Source organism: Erythrolamprus reginae, chromosome 6 (genome assembly GCF_031021105.1).
Source record: "Erythrolamprus reginae isolate rEryReg1 chromosome 6, rEryReg1.hap1, whole genome shotgun sequence".
NCBI lineage: Eukaryota > Metazoa > Chordata > Lepidosauria > Squamata > Dipsadidae > Erythrolamprus > Erythrolamprus reginae.
Genome location: NC_091955.1, coordinates 42,594,482 through 42,609,629, shown reverse-complemented (window position 1 = coordinate 42,609,629; position 15,148 = coordinate 42,594,482). Strand labels below are relative to the sequence as shown.

General features: G+C 42.5%; 1 protein-coding gene across 5 annotated transcripts in view; it reads right to left on the bottom strand.

Moving 5' to 3' along the window:
• Positions 1-1,876: 1,876 nt before the first annotated feature.
• Positions 1,877-15,148, bottom strand: part of TBC1D30 (TBC1 domain family member 30) — a 156,020-nt gene continuing 142,748 nt past the window's right edge. For 3 of the 5 annotated variants that reach the window (XM_070755627.1, XM_070755630.1, XM_070755631.1), the window contains 5 exons: positions 5,525-5,631; positions 5,292-5,431; positions 4,241-4,447; positions 3,982-4,038; positions 1,877-2,821 (listed from right to left, as the gene is read on the bottom strand). In XM_070755627.1, the coding sequence (XP_070611728.1) occupies positions 2,091-2,821; positions 3,982-4,038; positions 4,241-4,447; positions 5,292-5,431; positions 5,525-5,631 (1,242 nt within the window). In that variant the 3' untranslated portion in view covers positions 1,877-2,090. The remainder of the gene's footprint in view (positions 2,822-3,981; positions 4,039-4,240; positions 4,448-5,291; positions 5,432-5,524; positions 5,632-15,148) is intronic. The other 2 variants (XM_070755629.1, XM_070755632.1) reach the window with 1 other exon arrangement.

Sequence of the window (15,148 nt, the reverse complement as noted above, 5' to 3'; positions counted from 1 at the left end):
GCCTAAATAGAAATTTGACCCCCTGTTGTGGCAGGTTGGGGCAGAAAGGGGTGTTAGCAGCAGCAGCATATTCTCCTTTAGGGCACCTTTTGGAAGGTGATGGGCTGCCCCTCCCCAGAAGCTCCTGGCATGTAGGGCCTGAGTGATGGAGAGGGGGCGCCCTTGGGGCTCATCTACTCAGGACTTTGGAAGGGGATCTGGGGGGTGAGCCTTCCCACATACCATGTGGTGTGGTGGAGAGCAAGGGAAGGGCCAGGATACCTCCCCTTGCTTAGCAAGGAGTTTTCGCCCATAGTTGCTTAGAAATGTTATGTGTTGAGGCATTTCCACCCCATTTAGGTTTTTACCTCTGCAGGTCTATTTCTATTGTGTAATAATAAAGTGCCCCTTAACTCCCAGCTCTGTTGTCTGTGTGGTTCTTTCCGCGTCCAATGCAATTGCAACACTTATTATTTTGACTGCATTAACAGTCCACAAATATTCTTTCCCAAGAATTATCTTATGAGGGAAGTTTCTAATGTTCATGAAAAGTGTTACAGAAGGATAACTTTTTCAGCATGTTGCAATTAATTTATTTGCTATTAGTTAACGACAGGTACTGCAAACTTTAAGTAGTTAGAAATGCAAATGCTTTGCATAGTGTATTCAAAAGAAGGCTATTTTCTATGTACTCTTTTTATAAAATAGTCTCATGTCTCACTTTTCATCAGACCTAAAATTGAGTACAGGTGGTCCTTGACTTATGACAATTGAGCCAAAATTTCTGTTAAGTGAGACATTTGTTGAGTGAGTTTTTTCTCCATTTTACAACCTTTCTTGCCACAGTTGTCAAGTGAATCAACGTAGTTGATAAGTTAGCAACAATAAATTAAGTGAATCTGGCTTCCCGATTGACTTTGCTTATCAGAAGATTTGTAAAAAGTGATCTCATAACTTTGGGAAACACAATGCTCATAAATATGAATCAGTTGCCAATCAGTCTGAATTTTGATCACGTGACCATGGGGATGCTGCAAAGGTCATAACTATGAAAAATGGTCATAAGTCACATTGTTCAGGGCCATTATAATTTTGAATGGTCACTAAACAAGCTATTATAAGTTGAAGACTACCTATATTTAGACCAGCACAGAAAACGTTTTTGTGATTGTCCATCTAAACACTCCCGATCAATTAGTACTAAAAGTAAAAAAGTTTTGTTTAAAAAATGTCAAAAAGGAAAAAAAAATTCCCACATTTTATAATATTTGCCAGATTTAAAAGTTTTAACAGTCTTTGCATCAAAGGTGCTTTAAAAAGTACACAGACACAAACAAGACTTTGCTTAATTGGCAAGCTGATTCATTAGGGAAAGCATTACACTGAACCTGATTTAAGGAAGGTTAGTTGGTTGTCAGGTATCTTTTATTCACTTATCTGGGAATAAGCTCCCTTAGTTTAAATTTGAGTAATCTAGGATTAGGTGAAGAACATTTGTTGTAACAGCAAATGCTGTTGAAAACTGTAATGATAAAAAGAACCAGATGTAACAGTGTCTCCCTACACTCATGGTGACTTACTAAAAATCACCCAGGATAAGTAAAAAATGCAATGTGTTAACATTTCTCTTAGTCTGATAAAATTATGTAAAAAAAAAAAAAAGCAGGTGTAGAAATATGCTTAAATATCTTAGGTTTTAGAATATGGATGACAAACACTTTTTTTCTAAGTTGCTAAGGATGTCTGTTAGTAAGCCTTTGGAAGTCTTAATAACATTTTTGGATGTGAATAAAGTTAAAAATTGTCCTTCAAGTATTTGGGAATTCTTGACCGAACAGTTTAGAATTAAACTTTCTAAAGTTCTTTCCTATGGCTATTATGTATAAAGTGGCAAACATTTCTCATGCTGCAAGACATTTTTAATGTGAAAAAAAAGCCACTATGTAGCTCTACATTTTCAAAAAAAAATATTTTTGTATAATATATACATAAGTAATTTATCTGCAATGAGTTAAATTAATTAGAAATCCCTTTGGAAGCATAAAGCATAATAAAACTTACAATAATATTATATGACAATTATACTAATGAAGTGCCAGTTGCTTTACATATCATCGTTTTTTAGACCCACTGTTACCACTTGTAGGCTTATTAAAACTCCTACTCATTTGTGGAAAGTGTACAGTTGGGGTTCTTTCATTTGGGCCATACAGTCCTAGATTTCTGGCTGCAGCTGATTTTCTGAGGGGCTTGACACTAGGGAAAGGACAAAAGACTTGTGGCTTAGGAGTGCAGGAATTTGCCACTATTCCACTGTTATTGGCTAACCCTGGCAACTCAGAACTGTGTGTTTCGTCTTCAGTACCATCTTTACTATTCTGTGTAAGTTCCAAGGTTTCCAACTTCTGCTGGACCTCTGATAAATAGACACCGGAATTGTTATCTTTGTAAGATGATTCAGGAAATTGTCCATCTGTTGAAATGTTCCCATCACCTTCCATAGTTTTAGATATATTTGCAGTTTCTTCTTTTGTATTAATATTGCTAGTTTTCCCACATTCGCTTTGCTCCTCTATTAGTCCTATTGTATCTCCATAGCCCAGATGGCCTTTGGCTCGCGCTATGTTCTTTCGGTGTACCCTCATGTGAGTGCGCCATGGAGAGTTTAGCTTTGCTTTCATATCTTCATGTGGACCTGGTAGTATCTTTCCCCCAGCATGGCTTGGAACATTGTTTTTGGCAGACTTGCTGGTTTGTTTGATCTTCTTTCCTAGCAGAAGATGATTGATTACTGGGGAATGATTCACCTGAGAAGGCATAAGACTGGTAACTGGACCTTTATCTGAAATAAAAAAATAAATGTATTTCAAAGTATACTGTTGAGAGAGACATGGCAAATTGAAAGACCATTTTCTGATTGTGTTGTAGACACAAAAGTAAAGACTTGTAGGATTTGAAGAAGAGAAATCTTCATTTCACTTATATTCTGCAGCATTATTTTAAAAACCAAACCTCTATCTTGCCCAACAAGTAAACACTGCATTATGAAAGGTTACAATTTTAATCATTGGAAAATAAAATGGCTGCAAAAATAGAAAATACTATTTTCAGAGTAGAAAATACTGAAAGTAATTTTAATTGACATTTCTAAAAATGAAAGGAAGTGTGTTGTATATAGGAAGCAGCCTTGGAATAATTTCTCTCTCCCTTTCCCTCTCCCTCTCCCTCATTAATAAACACCACAATAATAATTTAACTAATTTATGTTTCCATTCCCACTTAGTTTAACTAAACCATGCCACTAGGATGCTAGATATTTTTAATAAAGCACAGAGTAAAAAAGTCACGTCATACCTCATCTTATGCAATGAATGTTGATTAATTAAATATGGTATTCTCAAAGCACATCAAAATGTTGAAAATAATCAACATAGCTAAACTATATAATTGGAAAAGATTAGTAAAAGGAAGATTTGGCAATCTTGGAAAATGAAGATGTTTTGATTTTACATGGTAATTGTATTGTATTTTTCAAATTTTTGAAAAGAAACTGCCCTGTTACAATCAGACTAACTGTCCTGAACATCCATCCTTGGGGACAGAGAAAAAGCCACCGTGCAAGATACAGCATGCAAACACTTTCATTATTGCACCAGTGCAGGAGGTTATCACAGGAGAATAAATGAAAATGCAAGACCTCCATTGTTAATCCCACAGACAGTATGACCATTAACTATATTGATTTATTCTAACTGAAGCAGCATATAAGCCTGTGAGAAAAACATGTTTACCTACCGTATATATAAACTTACAGGATTTGGATCAAAAGTCTTTATACACTAAATCACCTTATTCTTGTAATACTCCAGTTAGTTCAGGCTGCTGCTTAATACTTAGTTAGGTGTTTAGAAATTGGTATTCCAAATCCAAGGATGCCAGAAGTGTTAGTAAAATCAATACTAAAGACCCCTGGAGCCCAAAAGCACAGATATCTTTAAATACCATTATTCAGCTGGTCCCTGGGATCTAAAACTATCCCAAGGTCATCATCTTCATACCCTAACAAAAGAAAAACAAAGATTATAAACTTTTTTATAAGTAGTTTTTCACCATCAGATGAGATTATTTCAACCACACTGACAGATTTCATGTTTTTTTCCTCCTTCTTCGTATTCACTGTAAACTAAACTGAATACAACTGTGATTTTCTCCTTAATACAAATACAACTTGACCTAATAATTCATTCCAGTTATTAATTACCTGCTGCGATGTACACATGATGAACCTGCTGTTGCTGTTTCTTTTTTATCCGAGAATATTGTCTTTTCAATGCATTGATGTCAGTGGTCATACGTTCCATCATCATACTATTAAAAGCTGCGTGATATTCACTTCGGCAAGCATTTATTGCACCAGGACTTAGTTCTGCAATGTTACTCGAGCCTAAACTGTGCTCTTGATTATGGTCTGGGAAAAACCAGAAATGTATCAGTCAGCTCACAATGATAGAGTTGGAGCTATTTCTGATATATGCGCTTAACTGAATTAGAAAACTTAAAGGTCCTACATACAGAAGCTCTCCAGAATTTTTTTAAAAATACTTTGAAAAAGGTTTATTATTAGTGATAATAATACTTGCTTTATTAGTGATAAATACTTGGATGAGGGTTACAGATTATTTTAGAATGTAGTGTACAGTCAACCATGGAAAGATACTGATTAAAAAATGCAATTCCTTAATGAACTCATAAGATCCAAGCATCATATCACATGACTGTAGGTGGGGATTTCTCAACCAAAGATCCATTTCTCTATTTAAAATATTATTTTCAGTGCCTGTAAACTGTGATGATCAGGCTGGCATCATAATGTCACCTGCAGGGCTTTGGTTTGTAATTTGTAATCTTTGGAGAGAGGCACCTCTTGCAATACCTTTCAGTGAATTTGTAAACAAAAACTTTATTATAGCCAAAAGCAATATGCTATTTATGCAATATCAATAAAAATGAGACTTTGCTTCAGTTTTTCAATGCTTTCCTGATAAGTTCCAATAGACCAATGGCAGAGGATCTAGGAGATTCAAAAAGCAGGGTTCTGGGTCACATACTAGACATATCACATCATCACTGTCTTAAAGGCCACATAATTGCAGTGACTTTTTATTTAAATAATTGACTATCAACTTAGATCCGCCTGGGAGAAAGAATTGGAATATCATGTTTGAGGAAATGAAATTAGCCTCAGCAACAAAGCCTCATATACCAGTTGAACCTCCCATAAAATTATTGAAATTTCAGAACTTAATATTTACCTTTGAAATGCTTTTGATACTTCTGTAGTTCTGGAGCCAAAAATCCACTAAATGGTCCAAGACATCCAATAACATTTGCTGTGGAGTCTTCATCGTCTATTTCATTTTCTTCATCACTGTCTTTTATTTTTCCAAGCCGGCTAAAAACAGAGGCACACGGAATAATAATTTGAGTGGTTCCTCGAGCTCTAGCTTTCTTTACTTACATCACAAAAAGTCAGAAAATGTCTTACCTTGCAGTTGATTTTACTGTAGCAGGAAATGGTGTAATGTTGTATGTATATTTTTCCCTTAATTCAGATAGCTGAGGGAAGGGGAACTGGGCCATAGAATAAACCATCTATAAGAAAAGAGTAGAAAGAAACATAATCCATATATTTGCAAGATTAGGCAATGCCTTTTCCATATTTACAAAAGCAAATATGAAAAGCTTGATTTTTACTAATGCAACCAACATTGTCTGTAGGAACTACAAAGAATAATCCATATGAAATATAACCAGGCAATTCCTGAAATAACCACTGGAGATAACAGGAGTGTTAGGGTGAAAATAGTGAAAAACTGTGAATGTATTTCTTCTATTCAAAGGAATTTTTTTTGCAGAGCAAACCATGCATATGTACTGTATATACAGCTACTTATTTTATACCTAAATGTATTTGTCCTCAATGCCTTGGAGTTTGAACTATGATATCAATTTTAAAGAAACAGTTTGTATCTACAGCAACAGGTATATTCATAGAAATATGTCTGTTACTTATATAAAGAAATTCTCTCTTTTGTGGATTTCTCAATATCTGAACACTAACAAATATGATATGCCTCCTATGAACAGGAAACAGGAAATATTGGACTGTGATGGAAATCCACATTTAAATTCCTGTTACATCACAAAACTCATTAAGTGACTTTGGATTAATATTTGTGCTAATGGCTTAGGTTTGTTCAGTGAAATTACTCTATTGCGTTATATTACAGTGATCCCCCGGGTATCGCGATCCCGATCATTGCGAACGGGCTAAATCGCGATTTTTCAACCCGGAAGTCAAAACACCATCTGCGCATGCGCGCCCTTTTTTTATGGCCACGCATGCGTAGATGGCGCCGGGCAGATCAGCTGCTGGGCGGCTTCCCTGGGTCTTCCCCCTCTTGCTGGCGGGAGGGCGAGCGGCGGGCATCAGCGAGGAGTTTCCCCACCGCCCACGCAAACTCCTCGCTGCCGCTCGCCCGCCCTTCGCCCGCCCACGCCGTTCGCTCGCGCCGCTTCCTAGCTGAGTCCTGAAGCGAATTGGCTTCAGGACTCAGCTGGGAAGCGGCGCGAGCGAGCGGCGCGAGCGAACGGCTTGTCCGCCGCCTGCCTGCCCGCGCGCCCGCCGCTCGCCCGCCCTTCGCCCGCCCACGCCGTTCGCTCCCCCTCTTGCTGGCGGGAGGGCGAGAAGCCCCCCCCAGCACCCGCTCGCCCGCCCTTCGCCGCTCGCCCACCCTTCGCCCGGCCACCCGCCGTTTGCTCGCTGCTCGCCCGGCCACCCGGGTTCGGGGGGGTGCTGGCAAGCCCCCCATGCCGGCGGCGATGTTTTAAAACAGCTGCGCGGCTTCCCAATGAGTCCCGAAGACAAACGCGGAAGTTCGCCTTTGACGTTTGTCTTCGGGACTCAGTTGGGAAGCTGCGCGGCTGTTTTAAAACATCGCCGCTGGCATGGGGGGCTTCCTAGCAGCCCCCCAAACCCGGGTTGGGGGTCCGGGGGGTGCTGGCAAGCCCCCCATGCCAGCGACGACGTTTTAAAACAGCCGCGCGGCTTCCCAATGAGTCCCGAAGACAAACGTCAAAGGCGAACTTCCGCGTTTGTCTTCGGGACTCATTGGGAAGCCGCCCGGCTGTTTTAAAACGTCGCCGCCGGCATGGGGGGCTTCCTAGCAGCTCCCCAAACCCAGGTTGGGGGTCCGGGGGGTGCTGGCAAGCCCCCCATGCCGGCGGCGACGTTTTAAAACAGCCGCGTGGCCCCCAATCTTCGGCTCCTCGCTAGCGCTGCGGAAGTAAAAACACCATCTGCGCATGCGCAGATGGTGTTTTTACTTCCGCAGCGCTACTTCGCTAAAACCCGATCATTGCTAGGGGTCCTGGAACGGAACCCTCGCAATGATCGGGGGATCACTGTATAACAAGAATGCTAACACTGTTGTATCATGTCGATTTCTCATTTTTTCAGTACTTTTACAGTTGGTCATGCAATAAATAATCAAAACTATCAAGATTTTATTAAGGCTGATATATGACATTAATAGTAAGAAAACTTGAAAACTTGAAAATGCTTAGAACTGAAACATATTGATAGGGCAGTTTTGGATATTATGAGTCTAGTTAATAAAGTCTCCATACGTAGAAGGGGCACACTATCCTCTAAATTTACAGTATTATTTTCAAAAACTAATTTTTGTTTTTTATTTTTGCCAGGTAATTTTTCATGCACAATCTTTCACATTCATGTGAAAAATATGGAAATTGAATTGTCTTTATAAAATATTTTTTTATTTTAAATATAATTTTATTTTAAATACATTTTAATAGATTCTCCATGGGGTTCAGGTCAGGCAAGTTTGCTGGCCAATCAAGGCCAATCAAGAACAATAATACCACAATCATTGAAGCAGGTTTTGGTGCTTTGGGCAGGTGACAAGTTCTGATGGAAAATTTAAGTCACCATCCCCATAAAGCTCGTACATGGATGGAAGCATGGAGTGCTCCAAAAACTCCCGGTAGACAGCTATGTTGACCCTGGACTTAATGAAGCACAGTGGACGAATACCAGCAGATGACATGGCTCCCTAAATCAACACAGACTGTGGAAATGTTACACTGGACCTCAAGCATCTTGTAGTGTGTGCCACTCCATTCTTCCTCCATACTCTGGGTCCTTGGTTTACAAATGAGATGCAAAAGTTTCCTGCTTCAATGACCGTGGGATTACTGTCCTTGATTGGCCAGCAAACTCACCTGACCTGAACCCCATAGAGAATCTATGGGGCATTGCCAAGAGAAAGATGAGAGACATGACACGGAACAATGCAGAAGAGCTGAAGACCACTACTGAAACATCCTGGTCTTCCATAACACGTCAGCAGTGCCACAGGCTAATAACATCCATGCCACACTGCATTGAGGCAGTAATTGCTGCAAAAGGGGCCCAAACAAAGTACTGAGTACATATGCATGCTTATACTTTTCAGAAGTCTGATATTGTTCTATGTACAATCCTTTTTTTATTGATCGTATATAATATTCTAATTTTCTGAGATGGGGGATTTGGGGTTTTCATGAGCTGTACACCATAATCATCACAATTATGACAAATCACGGCTTGAACTATTTTGCCTTGCATGTTATGAATATCTCTCATATATTAAGTTTCACCTTTTAAAATTACATTACAGAAATAAATGAACATTTCCACGATATTCTAATTTTTCAAGTTTCACCTGTATACTGCTTGATTTTAGATATTTTTATTAGAATGTACTAATTCCTTATTCTCAAATATTGTTTTAAATATAAGCTTCTCCAAACTGAAACTATGGACTAAAAAATGTTGCAATTTTAAGAAATGAACAAAAGACATACAGTAAATAATGCCAGGTGAAATTATGAAAGAAAACTTTTTTTTTGGGGGGGGGGGGGGAGAATTCTAGATTTTTAAATAAATAAGACTGATTAGAAACCTGTGGCTTAATATGCAAATCTGCTTGATCCCAAACAGTATATCTTGCATAAAAGATGAGAAAAAATCCCACACTGTACTGATAGTGGAGGGCAAGCAATTCAGCAGCACAAAATCAACAAATGTGTAAACAACTTCTTCCCCATGCACTGCAAGTCTAGATTCTGTCCAACTTTAGTTTTATCATCTCTTCATTTATTGAACCACTTTCTTTCCTGAGCAGCAGGAGTCTGAGATAATCTAGAAATTATTACAATAGCAACCTTTTTCTTACAGTCTGTTCCATAAATGAAACAGTCACGATATCATTTCATTAGTGTTGTTAATCTCCAGACAATGAGTGGGTTTATATATATATATATATATCTGTGTCTCTCTCTCTCTCACACACACACACACACCTTTTCATTTTTAGCCATAGCACATTATTCTTCTGAAATAAAATACATAATTTCCCTTTCATATTAATTTTGTTTTGACAAATGCCAGGGAGCCAGTAATGAGTTTCACCTATCTTTGCTACTGATTTGGAGATATATGTGCACACGTTTCTGGGCATGCACAGATAGTCTGTGATGACATCCGGGTGGGTGGGCGGAGCCACCTGCCGCGACTGGGTTGGGCAAACCAGGGCGAACTGGTAGCAACCCACCACTACAGGGAGGCTAAGAAATCTGGACTGCAAACAATCCAGATTTGTCTATTCAGTGCATTTTTCAGTGCATTTTTTTGAAGTCTAGATTGGTAGCTATAAAAGACTGTATATTGCGATTTTGCACATCAGTCAAAACCATTAAGATGCAGACCATAACTGACTGGACAGTTGTTTAAGGTGAAATCTGTAGCATATTTCTCATTATAGTAGTGATTCTCAGGCCAAGTTATTTTACGATTAAAATTAAAATTAATGAACTGCTGTCGATGTAGTTTACTTAGACTTCAGTAACAAAGTAGACCATCACCTACTCCTAGATAAAGTACAAAAATGTGGGATGGGCAGCAAGACCACCAGATGGATTAAAAACTGGCTAACCAACCACACTCAACATGTAGTGCTCAATGGAATTGTATTTATTTTTATTTATTTATTTTGTTTGTCAAGTATGTATTGGTGGTACAGTGACACCTCCTCTTACGAACCCCTTGTCATACAAACCTTTGAGATACAAACCCTGGGTTTAAGATTTTTTTTGTCTCTTCTTACAAACTATTTTCACCTTACGAGCCCACCACCGCCACTGGGATGCCCTGCCTCCGGACTTCCGTTGCCAGGTGAAGGATCCCCTTGTTGGGAAACCCCACCTCCGGACCTTCAGTTGACAGAGAAGGGCCCGTTTTCACACTGGTGGGATTCCCCTGAGGCTCCCCTCCATGGGAAACCCAACCTCCGGACTTCCATGTTTATGCGATGCTGCAATGGAAATCCGGAGGTGGGGTTTCCCAGCAAGGGAAGCCTCAGCGAAATCGCAGCATCACAAATGCCTCCGAAGCCAAGGGAGGGGGAAGAGATCCACCCAGTCAGTAAAGAAAGGGAGGTCCTGCTGCAGAATTGGATCTGGGGGAGAGCGTTTTGATCCTGGCTGGCAGCTTTCATCCCACCCACTTTTTCTTCTCCCTTTCTAAAAGTCTTTAAAGTGTCTCTGAAGCCAAGGGAGGGGGAATTCAATCAGATCCAATTCTGCAACAGGACCTCCCCTTCCTAACTGCCTGGGTGGATCTCTTCCCCCTCCCTTGGCTCCAGAGGCACTTTAAAGACTTTTAGGAAGGGAGAAGAAAAAGGGGGTGAGATGAAAGCCGGCAGCTGGGATCACAACGCTCTCCCTCAGATCCAATTCTGCACCAGGACCTCCCTTTCTTTACTGCCTGGGTAGATCTCTTCCCCACCCCCCTTGGCTTCAGAGCCACTTTAATGGCTTCTTCCCCAAACGGCTGTGCAGTCCCTCCCACCCAGTCTGTGAGGAAGCCAGGCTTCGGGAAAACCCCACCGGCAGCTGCACTCGGTGCGGGATCAGAGCTCGGAGTGTTCCTGGCCCACGTGAGGCACTAGAAGGACGCCCCTTGAGGCAAGGTGGGGAGAACCGGGCAGAAGAGGAGGAGGGTGCCTCTGAAGCTGATGGAAGAGGGGGAGAAAGAGATGCAGTTAGGAGGGGAAGATCGCGGAACTGAGCTCTCTTTTCCACTTTCGGCCAGGCAGGTATGATGGGGAAGTCAAGCTGCAGAATTGGGCCTGGGGAACAGCGCTATGGTCCTGGCTGCCGTTGTTCATTCTGCCGCCTCTTCCTCCTTCTTCTCCCCGCCCGCTCGCGTGCGCCTTCATCCCCCGCAGGTGCGCTCCCTCCTGCCGATCAAGAAGCCTTTTCACTTTTTTTTGCCTCTTGTCTGTTCCGTCTGGCATGGGATCAATAGGAGGAGGAAGAGGAGGGCACATGTCTCTCCTCCTCACTTCTGCTTCTCCTTCCACCGCTCCTTCCAATCTCGAGCCTGAGGTGGGGTGGGAAGTTAAAGTTAAAAGCTTTGGGTGCCTTGAAGGGACTCTCCCAGAGGAAGCAGGTGCCAGGCACCTAGTGAGAGCCAGATAGCCTTGTTTGAAGCCAAAGCACCAGTCCTTGCCACCGCTGGGATTCTCTGCCTCCGGCCTGTGCTGTCACCCCACCCCCACCTCCTCCACCTGCCCCGAACAAGGATCAGAATGCCGGCAGTAATAAGGCAAGAGGGGTGATTTTGGGGATCAATTTGCACGCATTATTCACTTTTACATTGATTTCTATGGGAAACATTGTTTCATCTTACGAACTTTTCTTCTTACAAACCTCATCATGGAATTAAGTTCGTAAGACAAGGTATCACTGTATACAAAAATATAATAATAGTTATATACATGATACTAGTAAAAGAGAAACATTAGGACAGAGGACGGAAGGCACTCTAGTGCACTTATGCACACCTCTTAACTTCATTTACATGGAAGGATGCATGCAGTAGAGTAACCCAAGGCTCTGTTTTAAGTCCAGTACTCTTCAACATCTTCATCAATGACTTGGACAAGGGGATAGATGGGGAACTCATCAAATTTGCAGATGACACCAAACTGGCAGGAATAGCAAACACTCTAGAAGATAGGCGCAAATTACAGAAGGATCTTGACAAACTTGAGCTTTGGGCACTATCTAACAAAAGTAAATTCTATGGTGAGAAATGTAAGGTTCTACATTTAAGCAAGAAACACAAAATGCACAAGTAGTTTATGTGATAGATTGCTCAACAGTAGTAACTAGTGTTGGGCGAACCCAACGAAGTTCGGGTTTGGTGAACTTACATGAACTTGGCGGCGGAGTTTGGGTAAGTTCGCCGAACCCGAACACTTCTCCGTGACGTCAAAGCCCCGCCCCCGGAATCCCATCCTGGGATTCCCCACCTCCTTTTGCTTGCAGCGCCACTCCTGCAGCGGGGTAATTTTGGGCTCGGAAGTGGCGCGGCTCTCCCCCCCCCCGTTTCGCCCATTGCCCAGGGCAGCCCGTGGCCGCCTGTCTCCTTTTATTTTTACGGAAAAGGCTCGGATGCCACAGCCGCGCCTTTTCTGTAAAAATAATGATATTTTTTTTTTAAAAAAATTCGTGGTCAGCTGCACAGTTCTGCAATTGACAGGATTCGAACTTGGGACACACACAAATATTTCTATAAAAATAAACCTGGATATCTCAAATTTTCACAAGGTGACACCCCTTGCAAGGAACATGCATTTAGGCTCCCAGGAACCTTCTATGCCAAAAATAATTGTTTTCCTGGCCGGCTGCACAGTTCTGCCATTGATAGGATTTGAACTCGGGACACACACACACTCGTCTGTCTGCCCCTGGATGCCAGTCCACAGCTCCTGGGCGGTGTGTGGTCTCTCACCCAAGCAGATGAGTTTTAGCACCGCCTGCTGCCGTTTCTCCATGGCCGTGCTCAAGTCGGAGGTTGCTCCGCTGCGCTTACTGGATGTGGAGGGTGAAAAGGAGGAAGCAGAGTAGTAGTAGGAGGCAACAGGAGGCACTGACTGATGCCCAGCAATCCTGGGTGGTGGAAGGATATGCGCTAAATTGCTTCCTGCCTCATTCCCAGCCGCCACTACATTCACCCATTGGGTAGTGAGAAAGATGTACCGGCCCTGGCCCTGGCCATATTTACTGGTCCACGTGTCGGTGGTGATGTGGGCGTGGGAACTGACAGCACTACATGTTGCTACAGGGCAGGGATGGCCAGGCGTGAAAAATAGTAGCGGCTGGGAACAACGTATTGTGGGACAGCCACTTCCATAAAATTTCTGTCTCCACAAGGCGGTAGGGAAGCATTTCAAATGCAAGCAACTTTGAAATGCTGGCATTAAGGGCCTGGGCTCGTGGGTGAGATGGGCTGAACATCCGCTTTCTCTCCAAAGTTTGAGGGATGGACAGCTGAAAGCTTCTCTGGGACGGTATAGACAGGCTTGGCGATGGTGGTGGTACTGGTGCTGCTGCTGCTGTTATTGGTGGAGGTGGTGTTGGTGGTGATCCTACATTGTCCCTTTGGGGAGAGACAGGTGGCCTTGTTGGGAAGGCGGTGGCAGGGGCCGAGGCAACCTGGGCAGAAGAGGAAGACCCAGGCGTTTGAATACTTTGAAGGTATTGCTGCTAAAGAAGCTCATGTTTTGTATTCAGGTGCCTGGTCATGCAGGTGGTGCTGAGATTATTAACACCTCTCCCTCGTTTCAGGGACTGGTGGCAGAGCGTACAAATGACCTTTGTCTTGTCATCTGTAAACTGCTTGAAAAAATGCCACACTGGTGAGATTCTTTGTGGCACATGTGGCGCGCTCGGTCCCTGGCCACGGTGGCAGTAGTACCAGCAAATTGAGCACTGAGGGTTTGCACTCTTCTCCCTCTTCTGTTGGCTGCCTGGGACTGTGGGACTACCACAGCCTCTTCCTCCTCTGAACTCTGCCGGCCTTCGGTCCACGTGGGATCTAGCACCTTGTCATCACCCCTGGCATCTTCTTCCACCCACTCCTCCCCGCTAGCCTCCCTCTCAGCCTCAACATTGCGGTAAGTGGCAAGAGCGGGGATTTGGGTCTCATCATCTTCCATTGTGGTCTTCCCTGGTGATGCCCTGGACACCTCCTTGTTCTCCAGCAGAAGCTCTTGGCTATCCAGAAGCCCAAGGTCTGCAACTGGGGGTGGGGCAGGTGGACGGCCCATGACATCCCAGTTACAAGTGTCATCGAAGAGCATTAACAACTCCACTGCAAACAATTGATATATGGATTAGATAAAGCAATAAGGAGATATATAGTTTGCTTTTTGATTCACCAGGAATGCAAACAAAATGGAGATGATGTACTATGTAAACATTTTCCTTCCTTTTTCTATTTTCTTTTTCTTCTAGTTTCTTTTCTTTTTCTCTCTCTGTTCATCTTCCTTGTTTCTCTTTCTTCTCTTTTGCTAGGTTTTTCCTTTTTTTCCTTCTCCCTACCCTTATTTTTCTTTCTCTTAATTACATGTTTGTAATAGTTGTTTACTATTCTTTTTGAATTGTATTGTTTTTCTATTTGTGAATAAAAACTTATTTAATTTAAAAAAAGAAAAAAAGAAAAGAAAAATAAAGACTCCACTGCTTCTGGCTGAGACGGCCTTGCTACTTTGAGGGGGGGTGATGACGAGGGCACTGAACTCACAGCTGAGGTGGAGTGTGTAGAAGGCAATACCACGGAACTGGTAGTGCTGTGTGCCATATTATTTCCAAATTCTGCTTGCCTCACCACTCTGGAAGCAGTTTTGGGGCCTGCCAATATAGGCCCCAAACCCAGGTGCCTGCTTGCACCACAGACAGGGGTTTGAGGTGCAAATGTTACATGCCCTCTCCCTGCTCCTGCATCACCACCATCACCAGCAGCCACAGACATTTTTCGTGGCTTTCTTCATGGTTGAAGCCTTGCAGTGACACTGGCCCAAGAAAATTGGGAACAGAAGAAGGTGTGGCGTTCAAGTGGACCTACAATTGAAAAATGAAATGCCCTGTAAAAATTAAATACCCAGACAGCAGTAGACACCTTGTATTAGATAGAAAAAGGAAATGCAGAGAAAGGAAGTGGCCCCGTGTTTGACCCAAAATTAAACTGACAGAGAGC